This window comes from Panicum hallii, chromosome 1, assembly GCF_002211085.1.
Source record: "Panicum hallii strain FIL2 chromosome 1, PHallii_v3.1, whole genome shotgun sequence".
Classification (NCBI taxonomy): Eukaryota; Viridiplantae; Streptophyta; class Magnoliopsida; order Poales; family Poaceae; genus Panicum; species Panicum hallii.
Window position 1 is genome coordinate 51,213,695 of NC_038042.1, and position 14,879 is coordinate 51,228,573.

At 54.2% G+C, this 14,879-nt stretch overlaps 3 protein-coding genes across 3 annotated transcripts; 1 reads left to right on the forward strand and 2 right to left on the reverse strand.

Moving 5' to 3' along the window:
* The first annotated feature begins 3,658 nt into the window (after window positions 1-3,658).
* Window positions 3,659-4,324, forward strand: LOC112898352 (vegetative cell wall protein gp1-like). Its single transcript, XM_025966687.1, has one exon. The coding sequence runs from the start codon at window positions 3,659-3,661 to the stop codon at window positions 4,322-4,324; it is 666 nt and encodes a 221-aa protein (XP_025822472.1).
* Window positions 4,325-8,629: 4,305 nt separating this feature from the next.
* Window positions 8,630-9,664, reverse strand: LOC112882821 (mavicyanin-like). The gene is made up of 2 exons (XM_025948006.1): window positions 9,392-9,664; window positions 8,630-9,228 (listed from the first exon to the last, which is right to left on the reverse strand). Exons 1-2 carry the CDS (start codon window positions 9,555-9,557, stop codon window positions 8,798-8,800), a joined length of 597 nt encoding a protein of 198 aa, XP_025803791.1. The 5' UTR covers window positions 9,558-9,664; the 3' UTR covers window positions 8,630-8,797.
* Window positions 9,665-11,206: 1,542 nt separating this feature from the next.
* On the reverse strand, window positions 11,207-14,479 carry LOC112882737. The gene is made up of 2 exons (XM_025947899.1): window positions 13,951-14,479; window positions 11,207-12,015 (listed from the first exon to the last, which is right to left on the reverse strand). Exons 1-2 carry the CDS (start codon window positions 14,404-14,406, stop codon window positions 11,377-11,379), a joined length of 1,095 nt encoding a protein of 364 aa, XP_025803684.1. The 5' UTR covers window positions 14,407-14,479; the 3' UTR covers window positions 11,207-11,376.
* Window positions 14,480-14,879: the final 400 nt, after the last annotated feature.

The following is a 14,879-nucleotide window of genomic DNA, read 5'->3' on the forward strand; positions in this document are numbered from 1 at the left end:
GGCCCATAGTGGCACAAGTGTCTACAACCGCCACCATCCATCCCTACACATTCAACAGTTACACAACAACAGGTTATTGGAAGAATGTTTTGATGGAGTAACAGAGGATTTGTGTGCAATGCAAATGACAATATGAGCAACGAGCATCGTTCCATAGCGGCGGGCAACACGCACGACTAAAATAATTTGAGGTATTTGAGGTACCGTCCATCCCTGGGTCCCTGCTGCCCATTAGATCAAACACGAGCGTCCCAGATCGGGCGTGGACTGCGTCAACGACTCGATCGTCCTCGTCAGGCAGGCGCAGGAGGCACGTCGGCGAGTGCCCGCCGGCCGCCGCGGACACCCCAGAAACATCGCCGGTCACGAACTGCAATGTGAAGTAGATTTGACGTGTCAGAATTTTACTTACTACCACCATTACCATTGCCACCGGCTTAAATTTCTTCCCGTCCACTCCCAGGCTCCCAGCATCAGTCTCCCCTTCGCCCGAATGAGCTAGCTCCTCATCAATGCTTGGATCACGGAAAGTCTGCCCGGCCCGGCCGCGTCCACCCAACATCGCTGTCCCAGCTGCTCCGATCCGCCACGCGAGGCCGGCCAGTGAAATCTAGCCACGCCGTGCAACTACTGAACTACGACAGAAACATAGAGGCGGCGGCTTTGATTCAGCCCATCAATCGGTAGGAGCCGAGTAAAACTCCAATTAACTGGCCGCCAAATTCCAACACTACGGAAAGGGGGGAGAAGCCTTTCACTTTCACCTCTCCCCCCCTCTCTTTATCTTTGCAGTACAGCAACGCATACATCTCACCACAAGTACAACCTTCCCCGCACGTAATGACCCAACGACCCACCACGAGCCGAGACCAACCAAGCCAGCCAGCCAACGCCCTGGATCCTCCGCCCAAGCCTCTACAGCGAACACACAACGCACAGCTACGATCACTGGGCGCTGGGCCGCTGGCCTGCGCGCGGTACACCGTGACAACTCACACCGCAGCGCATGGCGCCCCCCGATGAATGGCCACGCAGCACGGTAGTTGGGAGCGAGGATCGGAAGGAGGAAGACGAACGAAGGCGACGGGTGGTGGATCTCGGAAAAGGGGGACGGGCGGATGGTTGGATGGATGGCCGCTTTGCTTCCCTTGCAATGTACCCCACCTACCCAACCCCGCCATCACTTCCGCCACGTCACCGTCGCCGGGGATCGCAGCGCGAACCATTCAAATATTTCCGACCAGCTCCATCTCGTGGTGGCGCGGCCAGCAGCCAGGCCACCCCGTGCGCGCCTCATGATTGTACGGCCCGGACTCGAGACCGCGCGAGGGCGGCCGGGCCGACCTCACGATGATGTTGATCGAGGAGGAGGTCCAGGCTGTTGGTGGAGGACTAGGCTCGTGGCCATGGGCCAGGATCCGGTTGGTTTGCGAGTCGCTGTCGGATGCTTATACAATTCCGGTGATCGATCGAGCAGTGAGTGAAGGGGCGGCTGGTTGGTAGGACGATCTTTGTGAAAACTATGTGCGTGTGTGGGCGTGCCATCGCCATAGCCTGCCGATTAGAAAGCATCGCTACCTGCCGAGCAAGCTAGCTTCATGTTCATCCGTGGTTTGGTTCAGCTTCGTTCAGCACAGCGCTTGAGATGTGGGCGAGTGATCTGCTGCAGTACGACGTTGGTACGTGCTGGTACGTACGTGTGGGCGTCTGCGGTCTGAAAACCTAACCTACAGCATTGTCTGTAGCAACACTTTGCTGCTCCCCTGTTCGAACTCAACCTGGTGTCTGCAGAACTGGACAGGCCGAGAGCTGTAGTTACGCTTTGCTCTCTATTGGAACTGAACCTGGTACCTGATAATGGGGGAACGGTGGCTGGCTGCACGCGCGGACACCGGATCAGAATTCAGAACTCAGAAGAGTAAGCCCGGATGCTTCATTCAGACTTCAGAGACCCGAGCCGGGCGCCAGCGCCAGATGGAGACTTGCATTGCTTCAGAGTTGCGCACCAACCAGGTCGTTGTCGGTCTTGACCAGTCGAAGAGAGGTCACTGAATTTCCAAGCACCAATAGCAACGGATGCTCCTTCACATGTTTCCATTTCCCCCTCTCTCTCTCTCTCTCTTTTTTTCCGTCGGTGCGGGAGCAATTCGCTGGCGCTTCAAATCACCAACGCTGCTCTCTCGCCAACCGGAGCCGCTAGTTTATTGGCACGGCGCGGCAGCCTCCCGAATCACGCAAGGCCCGGCCCGCCGGCCGGCCGGGGCAGTGCTACGCAACTGGCAGCTAGCTGAGCCTTTGGCCCTTTGATGCCGCGCTCCTCTCACACCATCAGATGAGAAATGGATGGATGGATGGATGGAGAATTGGAGATGAGATGACACGCCATGATAGTGAGAAGGCATGCGTGATGAATCTGTACTGTGTGATAATGGGTGTGCGTGGGTGCCATGCATGCAACGCAAGCCCCTACCTAAATTTGCCAAAATATATGTAATGTAATCCTGAAACGTCCTAGAATAATGGCCTGGAAAAGCTGGTTGCTTTGCCTTTACCTTTAGTTAGTAGCCCCCCTTTTGTTTCTTTAATCATTGATCTGAGGCGGCAGGAGTGACATGCTCTGCTTATTATTATTGTAATGCTGTCGTTGCGTTAGCCTTTGACAGCCTAGAAACTAACGATGGTACTATAAGTTTATGGAACGATCTGACCTTTTTTTATCTACAGCTAAGTTTTTGTTTAGTGAACAAATGGGTAATTAAGACTGAACTGGAAGGAGAGAATGAATTAGGACATGATGCTTGATCCTTAATCAGATGATGTCACAGTAGCATGTGAGAAAATGATGTTGTTACTAAATTACAACCTATGGGGAAAGGTCAGTACGTAATAAGGAGTAGGAAAGCGGCACTTAACCATGCGACATGGATCAGTGCTTGTTGCTACTGAAATTTTTGTAGTGAATGTTTGCTATAACGTGACGCACTAGAAGGTGTTATTCTTTGGCTGGGTTGGTTGCTATACTTTTCCTTCTCATGCACTAACGAAAACATATGTAACGCGATTAGAATATCGTAGCTGGCCCTCGGCCACTTTTGCAAAGGACACGCAGACAACTTAATTGTTCAACCTCCATGGAACAACCATCACTCTCGGGAGCAAAAAGGCAGCACAGTGAAAGGCTGTGGTGGTGGAGCTGGGCAGCTGGCATTTGCACCAACCGATACAAGGACAAGCCACAAGGGCCGGGCCGGGGCCCATCACCAGTCACCACCCATGCATTCGCCTACGTACACAGCAACGTAGCCGTACTGCATCCATGTACTCTTCACTCTCCAGATACACCGATAGGAAATTGTGTCCAGGTGCACGCGAGATACGCTGCTAAGTACAGAGATTACGTTAGTAATGCGAGCACTTGGCAAACAGTTCATACCGTGGCCGTACTCCTCCTTGGGTGACGTACTCGTCCGCCACCTTGATTGATTGCGCGCGAGCTTAGCTAGCTGCGCCATAACCAGTGGCAGTGCAGACACGAGTGAGCTGGCTGGAGGCTAAGCTCGATCGCCATTCGCCGCCTCGCTATATAACCTTCACTCTCCCGCTCGCTTCCCTCCCACTGCTCGAGCGAGCTCCAGCTCTCAAGAAACCACGCGGGATCATGGCGCCCCTCCTCCGCCCCCTCGTCCTCGCGCTCCTGATCGCGTCCTGCGCCGCGCAGCAGGCGCCGCCGGCGCAGCCCCCGCAGACGCCGAACGCGCCGCCGCAGGCGCCTCCAGCGGGCAACCCGCCGCCGGCGCCCCAGGCGCCTCCGGCCGGCAACCCGCCTCCCGCCCCCACCAACCCTCCTCCGGCTCCGACCACGCCGCCCCCGGCGCCGACCACCCCTCCTCCGGCCCCCACTACGCCGCCCCCGGCCCCGATGACTCCTCCTCCAGCACCGACCACGCCGCCGGCCTCTCCCCCGCCCGCCCCCACCACGCCGCCGCCGTCTCCCCCGGCGAGCCCGCCGCCCGCTCCCGCCACCCCGCCCCCGTCCCCGCCCATGGCGCCGCCTCCGGCCACGCCTCCTCCCCCCGCCACCCCGCCTCCCGCCGCGCCCACGCCGGCCCCGAGCACCGCCCCGACGCTCCCGCCGGTGGCGACACCGGCCGCATCCCCGAAGAGCCCCAAGACCCCGAGCCCCGCCGCCGCGACGTCCCCGGCGCCCGCGCTCTCGCCCGCGGGCACGCCGACGACCGAAGACTCGGGTGCGAGCGCCGCGCGCGCGGCCGCCTTCGCCACGGTCGTGGCGTTGGCGGGCGCGGGCCTCGCTGTCCTGCTTTGAGTAGTAGATCTCCTCCTCCTCCTCCGATCGCGTCGATGCTGTCATCCCTCCCCGACTCCCCGTGCCTCGACGACGACGACGTTGCTGCTGCTCCGTTTCCGTTTCATCTCCCTTTTTTTTCTCTTTTTCTACCGTGTTGTTATTTAATTTTACTTTTTACCGGCATGCTCGGACCGAGCGATTCTTGATGTACGATGATGATGGTGGCGATGCATTGGTTTCTTTGGCTCCGCGGGCGGGTGGTGGTTAGTGTTCTGCCCCGCGGGTGTCGCGCTGTACTTTTCCCGCACTACATTTTGGTTCTATAGAGAGGATTTTGTGTATATTCTTGGTGCATTGTTTCTGTGGCAGTTGAATAAATTCTCTGTGCAGATTATTACTTACCGTGATGGCTTAAATTATTACCTACCGCGATGGCTTAAATAGATTCACCCGTGATCTAACTTGTTACTGGTGCCAGCACTGAGAGAGCCGTGGTCCTTCTGTACTGTGTTGGACTAGATCGCAGCGAAGATTTCATTGTGTTGGTTCAGAATTCAGGATCGAGCTGGGTGCAATGTAATTACCACGGCCGCATTGGCATCGCAGGTACGCAGTAGTAGCTGGGAACATGTGCGTGTGATGAACTGATGATCATGTCCGGACTTCGTGCTGCTGTGGCGGTTCAGACAGTCGAACCGAACGAACGTTGTTTCGCTGTCAGGGTTTATTCAGAGCTGGGTGTAGTAATTACCACGGTGCATTCGCAGGTAGGAAGTAGTAGCTAGGAGGAACATGTCCACGTGAGCGACCATACATGTGGGTCTGTAAAAAGCACGGACGCTTTAGATCACGATTTTTCCGTCCGGCTCGCCTGGATCTGGATGCGGAAAAGCGGTAAATGATACGGGCTGCGCTGTTTGAAAAAAGTCAAAAACGGTGACAAAAGCGAATGTCCTCTTGATGCAATCACTCACTCGGGACGGCCGCTTTCTTCAGAGAGAAGAAAGAACGGAGACGACAGGGTTTAGTTGGGCCTTTTTTTTTTCTTTTACACAAACGGACCCACCGGCCCAGCCTGAATTAGTCCGGTGTCAGGCATGAAAAAGGACGAAGGAATGGCGACCAAAAAGAAAAATCCTTCAAGCTGAGAGACAAACTAGCCCGTAACAATTAGCAACAGCTTCATTTATACAGTTCCATTGCATATTTGGGTCGGATACCATCACACCAACTTGTGGCTGTGAAATATTAATTTATAACAATGTTGGAAAATCGGCTGCTAATCACATCGGAAGCCGTAACAATACCGCAAAGAAGCCACCCGCAACGCCAAGCTGCAACTGCCAGTAAAGAAAGCCCCTTTCTGAATGCAATGTAAATCGGCGCGTAAAAAGTTCGGTGCCAAAAAAGAATATGGGCATCCACGTGATATGATCAGAAAGCTCCTCACCAACCGTTCGTCGTGACCAGCGATCGCCAGAGCAATTGCCATGGCATGCGTGTACCCCTCCCTGCTCGAAGTTGATGATGCAGGCCACGCCTCTGGAAAAAGGTCCTGGGATCGAGGACGCCGGCGGGGGCGGGCGAGCAGGGCCAACGTGACGTGCCTGCGGTTGGTGGGTGGCCGGAGGGGGCCGGGGCCGGCCGGCCGGCCGCGCGCGCCATCACCGCGAGTGAATTGAAGGCGATCACGCACGGCATGATCGCCAGCCCGATGGACCCGGCGGCCACCCGGGGGACGCCGGACGGCCGGAGGCACGAGCGAGAAACGGAGCAAAGCGATAGAGATCTCGCTGTCGAGACCCTGCGCCACGCCGCTCGAGTACGGCGCCAGCCCCGCCGCCCATCCTCTCTCGCTTCGGAGGCACGCCATGCGTGCGTGGCGTGGGGATCCTGGTGCCATCGGATGAGTGCGCGGTACGCAAGGAATCCGTTCTGGAGCTCCTCCACGGGTTCTAGGCTCGTGGCTCCGTGGCCTGCAGCCCTGAACAGATTCATCGGAGTTAGCCTGTCAATTTCACTGATGATGAGAGGCGCTTTCGGCCCTGATTTCTCGCTTCCGTCTTGCATGCAAGCACATAAATATGGGGGAGCAAGGTGTGGTTGGACGGGCCATCGCGCAATCATGCGGGCCGCCGCCGGGCCGGGGCGATGAGCACGCAGCGCACAACTTGCCTGCAAGGATTAATGTTCCGGATCGATCGTCCGTTCAGGGCCGGCCTCAGGGGCATGTGTGCCGTTGCAGATTTACGCTGTTTGTGGGTTTGCAGACACTTGTGCTGTGCGTGCGGATTTTGCTCTAGTAGTCGACCTGAGCAGAGCAGCTTTCCTTCCCTTTCGACCGAGCTAGGAGCTCGATCTTCTACCTCAGGAGCTCATTCTCTCTACATCCATGGTGCGAAAGAATTAGAGTAAAAGACATATAATTAGAAACGCCTGATATTTGATGAAAGAATTATTCTAGTGGTATCGAATATGAGTTTAAAAAATAATGCAGGGGCTAATAATAGGAACCTCTGGTCCGGCAGATAGTAGAGGGCACGAACTGCCCTCCATCAAAGTCAACTACTAGACACTAGATAATCCCATATAAAGTGCGTCATACAATAGCTTGATAAGAAAATACATATGAGCATTTGCCCCTATCATTTCAACGAAGTGTAGCTAGAGATACGTAATTTGTGTCGAAAGAATTCATGTAAGACATGTGTCTCCTTGAAATAGGATTCTGAAAAAAGAAGAATGGAGTGGCTAATAGGGACATCTTGGTCCAGCATACATGTATGTATGTATGTATGTATGTATGTATGTATGTATGTATGTATGTATGTATGTATGTATGTATGTATGTATGTATGTATGTATGTATATATGTATGTATGTATGTATGTATCAACTCTACCCTACGTATATAAGAATCAACTCCTACACACTGAACAAAAATCTATCATACAGCAGGGGCACAACACCCCCCCCCCCCACCACACACACACCCACCCACCCACCCACCCACATGAATTCACTCATATAGATCCCGCCTTAATTTGGTTGCTCCTCTCCAATCCAACAGATCCAAGCACAGCGACGATGACGAGTTACAGCTTGCAACATTTTGGAGAGAACTGAAAACTGTTTGGGGGTTTTTTTGGCGAAAAAACTGCTTTAGTTTTTTTCGAAAAGGACTGCTCTGATTTTAATTGAACACTAATAAGTTACACATGGAGACATGATAGTGGCAGCATAATACGTTTTTTTATTTTTTGAGAGGAATAATAGTATATTTTGGTAGGGGCATAATTTTTTAATAAATGTCACTCCATTTTGTTTTGAGCAGAAACGTTACTCCATTTGACACGGCATGGAATTGATAGACAGGCAGAACGGGCGCTGCAACAATCTCTCTCTCTCTCTCTCTCTCTCTCTCTCTCTCTCTCTCCCAGGAATGCTACAGCAATCAATCGAGCACGTCCTCAGTCCTCCCTCTCTTGGCCTAGCCCATCAGGGCGATGCCGACGAGCCCCGCCCGCATGGCCGCATACCCGGCCAATAGGCCCGTTAGTCCGTCACGACCATATGCTCAACAGTTCAAGCGGTGCTCCTGCTTTCTTTAAAAAAAAAAAGGTCCGTCACGAGCCTTGGGCCTCGCCACAGCTTGTTCTGTCCCAGGTCGAATTGCACGTCGGTGCCGGGCGCTGCGCCTGAACCGACAGGCGTTAATTGGTTAGAAATTTTAGCTCTGGCCTCTGCCCCCCCCCCCCCCCCCCCCGGGAGGTTTTGTTCCGGTACCAGAGCATCTCCAAATGTTATTTTTAAAATCTACTATCTAAATCATCATTTAGAAAGTTATTTAGAGAGTTATTTGAGTAAAAGTTATATTCTATATCTTTGTACTCTCTAACAATTTTTTTATATATTTGTACTCTCCAACAGCTTTTCTATATCTTATACGTATTCTTCAACAGTGTTTCTATATCTTCAACAGCCAGTAAGAAATTCGAAATAGAGAAGGTTTATATATATTTAGATATCTAAGAGTCTATTAAAGGATATTTTTTTAATAAAATCTCTATTTTTAAAGATATAAAAGGTCGTTTAGAGATACTGTAGCACCAATGGACACCCGATTAGTAGGAAGGAACTGGCAAAGGTTGGTTCAGTTCTGGGCCAGCGCGCCTCTTGGGCCAAAGCTACATTGCTGTCAGAGTTGCTCCATGGGCTCAGCATCAGTTCTGTGTGGCAGCGTGCAACAGCTCCGCTCGCGGCGCGTGGCGTCTCCGATACAGGCGACACGGAACACACAGCCAGACAGCGTGGGTCCAAACATCAGAGAACTGCAGTTTCTCTAAATCAAGAATGATCGTACAGGTACAGGTACACAACGAGTCTCGAACCAAGACGTTCGGGACGCATTAAACGTGAACTCAGAGCGCGTAAAACAACCGACCGCAACCAAACGGAAAAGGGCACGGGAACGACAGCACTGCCTCTTGCCTAGGCCATCAGGGCGAGGCCGACGAGCCCCGCGGCGCCGGCCAGGACGCCTATCGCGAGCGGGTCCTCCCCGGCGGCGCTGGTCGAGGTGGACCTGGTCGTGGGCGCCGCCGTCGTCGCGGGGGGCGTGGACGCGGACGGCGTGGTCGTCGCCGGGGGCGTGTCGTCGTCGTCGCCGGGGGTACCGGGCGTGGCGGGCGGGGACGACGCCGCCGGGGCGGTGGCGGCCGCGGCGGACACCGTGACGGCGAGCTTCATGCCGCCGCTGCAGTGGCCCGGGGTGCCGCAGATGAAGTAGCGCGTGCCGGGCGCGGTGAGCGGGATCTTGGTGTTCTGGTCGCTGTACGACTGGAGGGAGTTGCTGGCCGAGCACGCGCTGTAGTCCGCCGAGCTCACCTCCGCCACCGTGTGCATCGCGCTGTACTGGAACACTGCATCGCCGGCGCCACACCCCGTGCACGTGCACTTTGTCAGCAGCCTCACCGTTGGAGAAAAAAATAAAAGCGCTACCACAATTCACGACCACGCTGCGACCGACATGTGGGCCACGTTACGGATGCATCCTTAAACCGCAGGCTGAGACTGGTAACTTACCCAGGTTGTCGCCAACACTGAAGGTCTTGCCTTTCGTCCAGGTGGTGTAGTCCACGCCGCTGGTCCACCCGGACGCGTCGCCGACCACGTGATCCGTGGCGTACGCCGGAGAGACGGCGGCGGCGGCGAGGAGCACCAGGCCGGCGATAACTGCAGCGCCAGCCATGATGACAGCTTCAGGAACAATGGCCGGCCTGGAATCCAGACAGATGAGTAGTACAACGTTGCAGGAGGGCTTAGCTGTGGGCAGTGATGAGTGCTGGGGCCTGGAGTGACCGGCCGTTATATAGGGTCAGCGAAGCGATGCAGGTGCTAACTGAAAGTGATTTGGTAAGTTTTGGTGGAGTTGGGTTTGGTTACGCTCGTCACCAACTCTCCTGCTCCGGCGTCCCCTGATTCCATGGACGATTTCTGGTGATGCAGTGACAAGAACCAACAAATATGTAGCTACGCTGCCTATGGATGATTTTGTGGGGTTTAAATTTTAATAGAGATGGTGGAATGGCGTCTGCTTGTTCTGGATTCCAATAATTACTAGGCGCTCACTAGTCCCAGTCACTCGCTGTCCAACAATTAACCAACCACGCTGATGAGCAACGATGTAAAAGACGATGGCAAGTTCACGGGGGAACGATAACGATGCAATTACAACTTATAGTTTTACAAAGACTGGTGTTTGCTGCGGCGTGAGCAAGGGTGAAAAACACTCTATCAAAACAGAAACGCCCGTTACTTTTAGGGAAAAAAAGAAACAATTTACTTTCAAAAAAATGACGCATTAGCACAAAGGTGTCTTCTAAAAAGAAGTGTTTATTGTTTTGAATCAACATATTATATCATTCCAGGTAGAACGTTCCCATCCCACCATAGAACTAACAGAAAGTTTTTTATTGCTCTTTTTCTTATCAACTTGTATAGATAGAATGATATATGGTATTGCCTGAAGTGCTGCATTTTGCTGGGACAAAATACGTCAGTAAAGTGGCCGGAAGAGTCATGAAAGGTACAGCTAAAAGCTGCAGGCTGCAGCAAGCAGGTTTTAGTTGAGCCGTTGAACAAACCAATTTGATAGCTTCTGCATCGTACCTTGCGCGGACCTTAATTTGATCTAAGCCCATCGATGATTGGTTGGCTTTTCATTGTCATTGTCAAGTAGGTTTTCATTCAATCAATTGTCAAAGCAGGTGAGCTAGACGGCGATTGCTGGGCCATCCCTGCATCTGCTGCCAGCATCTGTAATAATACTACTAGTATTCATCAAGATTTGAGGGGCCCTGTTTGGGTGGACCGGTGGAGACAATTATGTAACATGCTTAACTTCCATTCACTAAAACTTTGCTTGCGTAATGAAGGTTTAGCGCTGTACAACTAACCATGGACACTTCCCATTGGCTTACCGCCTCTCTGCAGTCTGTATAACAAAAGGTGTCCGCTTTGGCATCAATAATTTGAGTGTTCAGTGTCAGAACAGAAGTTTCAGTGTTAGTAAGGCGACCGTCATTCTTAATGACAGGTCATGACTCTTTTTCCATTGAAACACCCAGTTTCAGCGAGATGCAGCATGTATCTATTGCGCAAGTTGCCACACTTGTTTAGTTCAACATATTTTTCCACTCAAACTGTTCACTACTTTTGATGACTTGAAGCCTCAAGCATCAGAATTCAGAGCATGAGAGAGGTCGATGACTTGAAGTCTGAAGCAGGCAAGCAGCACGGGTGGATCTTGGCGTTCCTTGAAAGAGTCGATGACATGCAATTTTTTGTGTTGACGTTCTAAACCTGGAACACAATTGGAGTATCTTATTTTCATTACGATTATGAAAGAAGGGGCAATACCAATGACTTTTGATGACTTATTTCTGGTACAACAATATACAGTATCACTCACTCCCATAAAAAGACATACACGGTGGGTCACAGAACGATCAGCATACTACCTAATAATCAAATCAAATGTTCCTCACAATAACCGAAACCTTCACCGATCATTTCTCGGTCTGCTTCGGGACAGTCGCCGTGACCAGGAACCCTTTGCCGTCGGGCATCACGACCACGAGCGCTTCGTCGCCGCCGGTCACGATGCTGTAGGACACGTGCACGGGCTTGCTCTCCCTGAGCGCGAACTTCTCCAGCCCGAGGTCCTGCCACTGCGCAACCTCGAGCTCGTGCCCGGACACCGGAAGGCTGTCCGCCGCGCACGTCTCCACGGTCATCCCCCTCGGGTTGTCCCCGACGCCGTCCCTGGCGACGGCGAGTAGCGAGAACCGCGGCACCTTCGTCCCCGCGCCGATCCTCTCGCTGGCCTCGTCGACGCAGGCCCTGGCGAGCGCGCGGTGGTCGGGCGCCCCGGAAGGTGTGACCCTGAAGAGCACCGTCTCGGCGCCGGCGCCGGCGGCGAAGGCGTCGACCGGGACGGACCTGACGCGGCGGGTCATGGTGCCCGGGCGCTGGAAGTAGCCCGCGTACTGCATCATCGGGATGGGGGCGGCCTTGCTCCGGGCCTTGATCTCGGCGTGCGTGCGCGCCCACGACAGGAGGAAGCGCGCCAGCGCCAGCGGGTCGCACAGCATCAGGCTGCAGCTCACGCCCACGGTGTAGCCCCCGTCGCCCTGGAACCGTGTCAGCTGCACGCGGCAGGAAAACATCCACGTCAGAACGGTTCGTGCTTTTCTGCAAGATGGCACTGTTGACAGAAAAAAAATGCAGACTTGACAGCAAGTTTGTTGCGCGATCGCGCTGCGCCTTGATGCTGTTCTGTTTGTACGAACTAACGCACAGGCACAGCTTGGTGTTCGGTACGTGTCCCGATCGAATTTACTCAACCCTTGCTCGTACTGTCCATGTCCCCCTAAATTTTGCCACAATACGGATGCTATACGTTTCTGAGTCTACTCTGGTGACTGCTCGACAGAGCTTTTCCTCCTCTTGTTTAGGCATGCATCTTGCTCAACAATCGGGCGTTCTAGTTCAAGCAAACGAAAGGACTTCCCGATCAACACCGGTTTTCAATCTTACAAGTTACAAGACCTGTTGTTACGGCAGTCTCAACCCACATTTTACATAGATGATGTCATTTCCATATCAGCAAGAAACCAACTCTAGAAACCACATCTCCAACCCACAGTTTCCTAACTAGCATATGCATGGGTCCGTAGTAAATTCGCTCCCACCTCTCTCATCTCCCATCTCCCTCCGTTCTCCTCCCCCTTCTCTCCTAGCACTGACTCTGACCAACCACGCACGAGCGGCGGGGGCCTCTTCGTGTGCGACCTCGCCATGGGGTGGGCGAAGGACTTCGACAAGCAGGCTAACGGCCGACGGAGGCGGAGAGCTAGATGGGGCGCGCGGTTGTGGCCGGGGCCACGCCAGCGAGCCGATTGCACGTGGCGCGGCAAGCAGGTTCGAATCCCTCCTACGACGGGAGATTACTGATTTGGGCAAAAAGCAGCTTGATCCGGTGGGGGAAAACAACTACTCAGGCGAAGTGAAGCTCAATCTTGAAGGGAAGGTGCCGATTTGAGTGGAGAAGAGCTCGATCCCAGTAGGAAAAGTCAGCGATTCACGCAAGTATGAGCTGGATTCGCGAGCTGCTGCATCAAGCAGTCTTGCAGGTGATTCACGACGGCAGGTCCATATCAGGTTGCTTTGGGTGTAGCATATCCACGAGCTTGCCTCGTACTTTCAACCAAATCCCAATCTCACATCCCAATTCCAATCTCGCAAAAATTGATTATTGCTTTCTTTGTCTTCTTTGCTCTTTTAGATTTGGAGGCATCCACACCCATGCTGGCAACTCGCCGGCTGTGAGTCCGTAGCTATACGCGGCAGCACAGTCAGTTGCGCGAGCACGACAAAGAGCTCCTCGGCGAGTACGACAGTGAGCTCCGGCGGGTGGTAGCATTGGGCTCCCATGGCGCGCGCTGCGCCGGGCTCCAGTCGGTGGGGCCTACACAGCTGGTGGAGAAGAAACGCCCGCAGTCCCAACGCACTGCTCAGCCCTAGCTTGCTCGTTGGAGATTGTGTCTAACACTATTTTCTGCATGGGACACGGTTTCTACGTTTTTTCTCCTTTCTTCTCATTAATTCGGTTGCCACATCAGATTTTTCTTATGTGGCAGTGCAATTAATTTTATAAACACCAGCTGAGGTGGAGGGTTGGAACTGGCATTAGTGTTGCTTTACTTCCTAGTTTGAGTCCCGTTGATGCTGATCCAATGGTGGACAGCCTACCATGCAGCTGCGGACTGTAATCTCTTTTCCATTCGGAAAAGGTGACCGAGCTTCCTAGACACTGAATTCTAGACAAGAATTTGATACCTTTTTCTTTAAAAAAGGTAGAATTTGAAGGTTCGAAGCGAACATATCTGACGTTCAATCAGTCACGCACGAAGCAAGCGACTAGTTAATAGTACTGTAAGTGTCAGGTGTAGGTCACTCACGAGATCGAGTCCTCAAAATTGGAACAGGTCACGCGATCGGCGGACTCTGTTGCCGCCACGGATCCGATCGCGCGACGCGCGCTGTACGACCGATCGATCGATCATGGATGGGGGTCGTACCTGCACGAAGAAGAGGGCGCTCATGTCGGGGTCCTCGGCGTCCACGTCGGTCCACGGCGCGAGCGCGGCCTCCCGGCCGGCGCCGCCGCCGACGAAGTCGTCCACGGTGGTCTCGGCCGTGGCGAGCACGAGCCTGACGCCCGTGTCGTTGAGCTTCACCTCCCAGGACCCGTCGGCGCGGCGCCGGAGCCGGCCGGCCATCTCCGGGTGGTCCGCCACGGCCTCGCTCAGGGACTCCTTCACCAGGAGCGCCTCCTCCGGGCCCCACGCCGCCGCACCATCCGCCTCCGCGCGGTAGTAGAGCACGACGCGGGCGCGGCGCTGCAGCGCGGCGGCCGGGAGCGGGGGCGCGGCCACGGACACGGGGCGCGCCCGCCCCGGCTCCACCTTGCGCGTCGGCACGGCCGTCTGCAGGCCCTCGATGTGGACGTGGCGCGCGGTGGTCGCGGACGCCATGTGGGTGCGCAGAGGCGGAGAGCGGTGGCCGGTGGGAGGAAGGAAGGCCGCGGGTAGGACAGCGGCCGCGTGGTGCAGGCGAGATAGATGGCCCTTCCGCCGGGGCCCTACTTATACGCGCTCGGCTTGCTTGTTTCGGCTGTGTTTCGATCGATGGCCACTCATCCGTGGTGTACAGCAATCTGTTTAGCAGCTTGCTGGTACCACGATCACGTCAGGTAACCGTTTCCATTCAAAGGCTTTCGGTGCCGCCGTTGGAGGTGGCATTAAACTTGCCGCAGCATGGCCGCATGTCGGGCTCGTTCTTCATTCATCGCCACTTCGCCGGAAAAAGATAGCAACCAACTTGTCATCAGTCCTCGCATCAGTCAGGGCACTGAAGCACTCCTGATCAGTGATCAGTGTTGAGCTTTGAACCACCATCTCTGAAGTCTTCATGTTTTATGCTTTTTTTTTAAAGTAAGCACTGTGTG

Coding starts and splice junctions, on each gene's coding strand:
- LOC112898352 (XM_025966687.1), top strand. CDS start 3,659: ATGGCGCCCCTCCTCCGCCCCCTCGTCCTCGCGCTCCTGATCGCGTCC.
- LOC112882821 (XM_025948006.1), bottom strand. CDS start 9,557: ATGGCTGGCGCTGCAGTTATCGCCGGCCTGGTGCTCCTCGCCGCCGCC. Junction 9,229..9,391: donor CAGTGTTGGCGACAACCTGG/GTAAGTTACCAG, acceptor CCGGCGATGCAG/TGTTCCAGTACAGCGCGATG.
- LOC112882737 (XM_025947899.1), bottom strand. CDS start 14,406: ATGGCGTCCGCGACCACCGCGCGCCACGTCCACATCGAGGGCCTGCAG. Junction 12,016..13,950: donor GCGCCCTCTTCTTCGTGCAG/GTACGACCCCCA, acceptor TGCCGCGTGCAG/CTGACACGGTTCCAGGGCGA.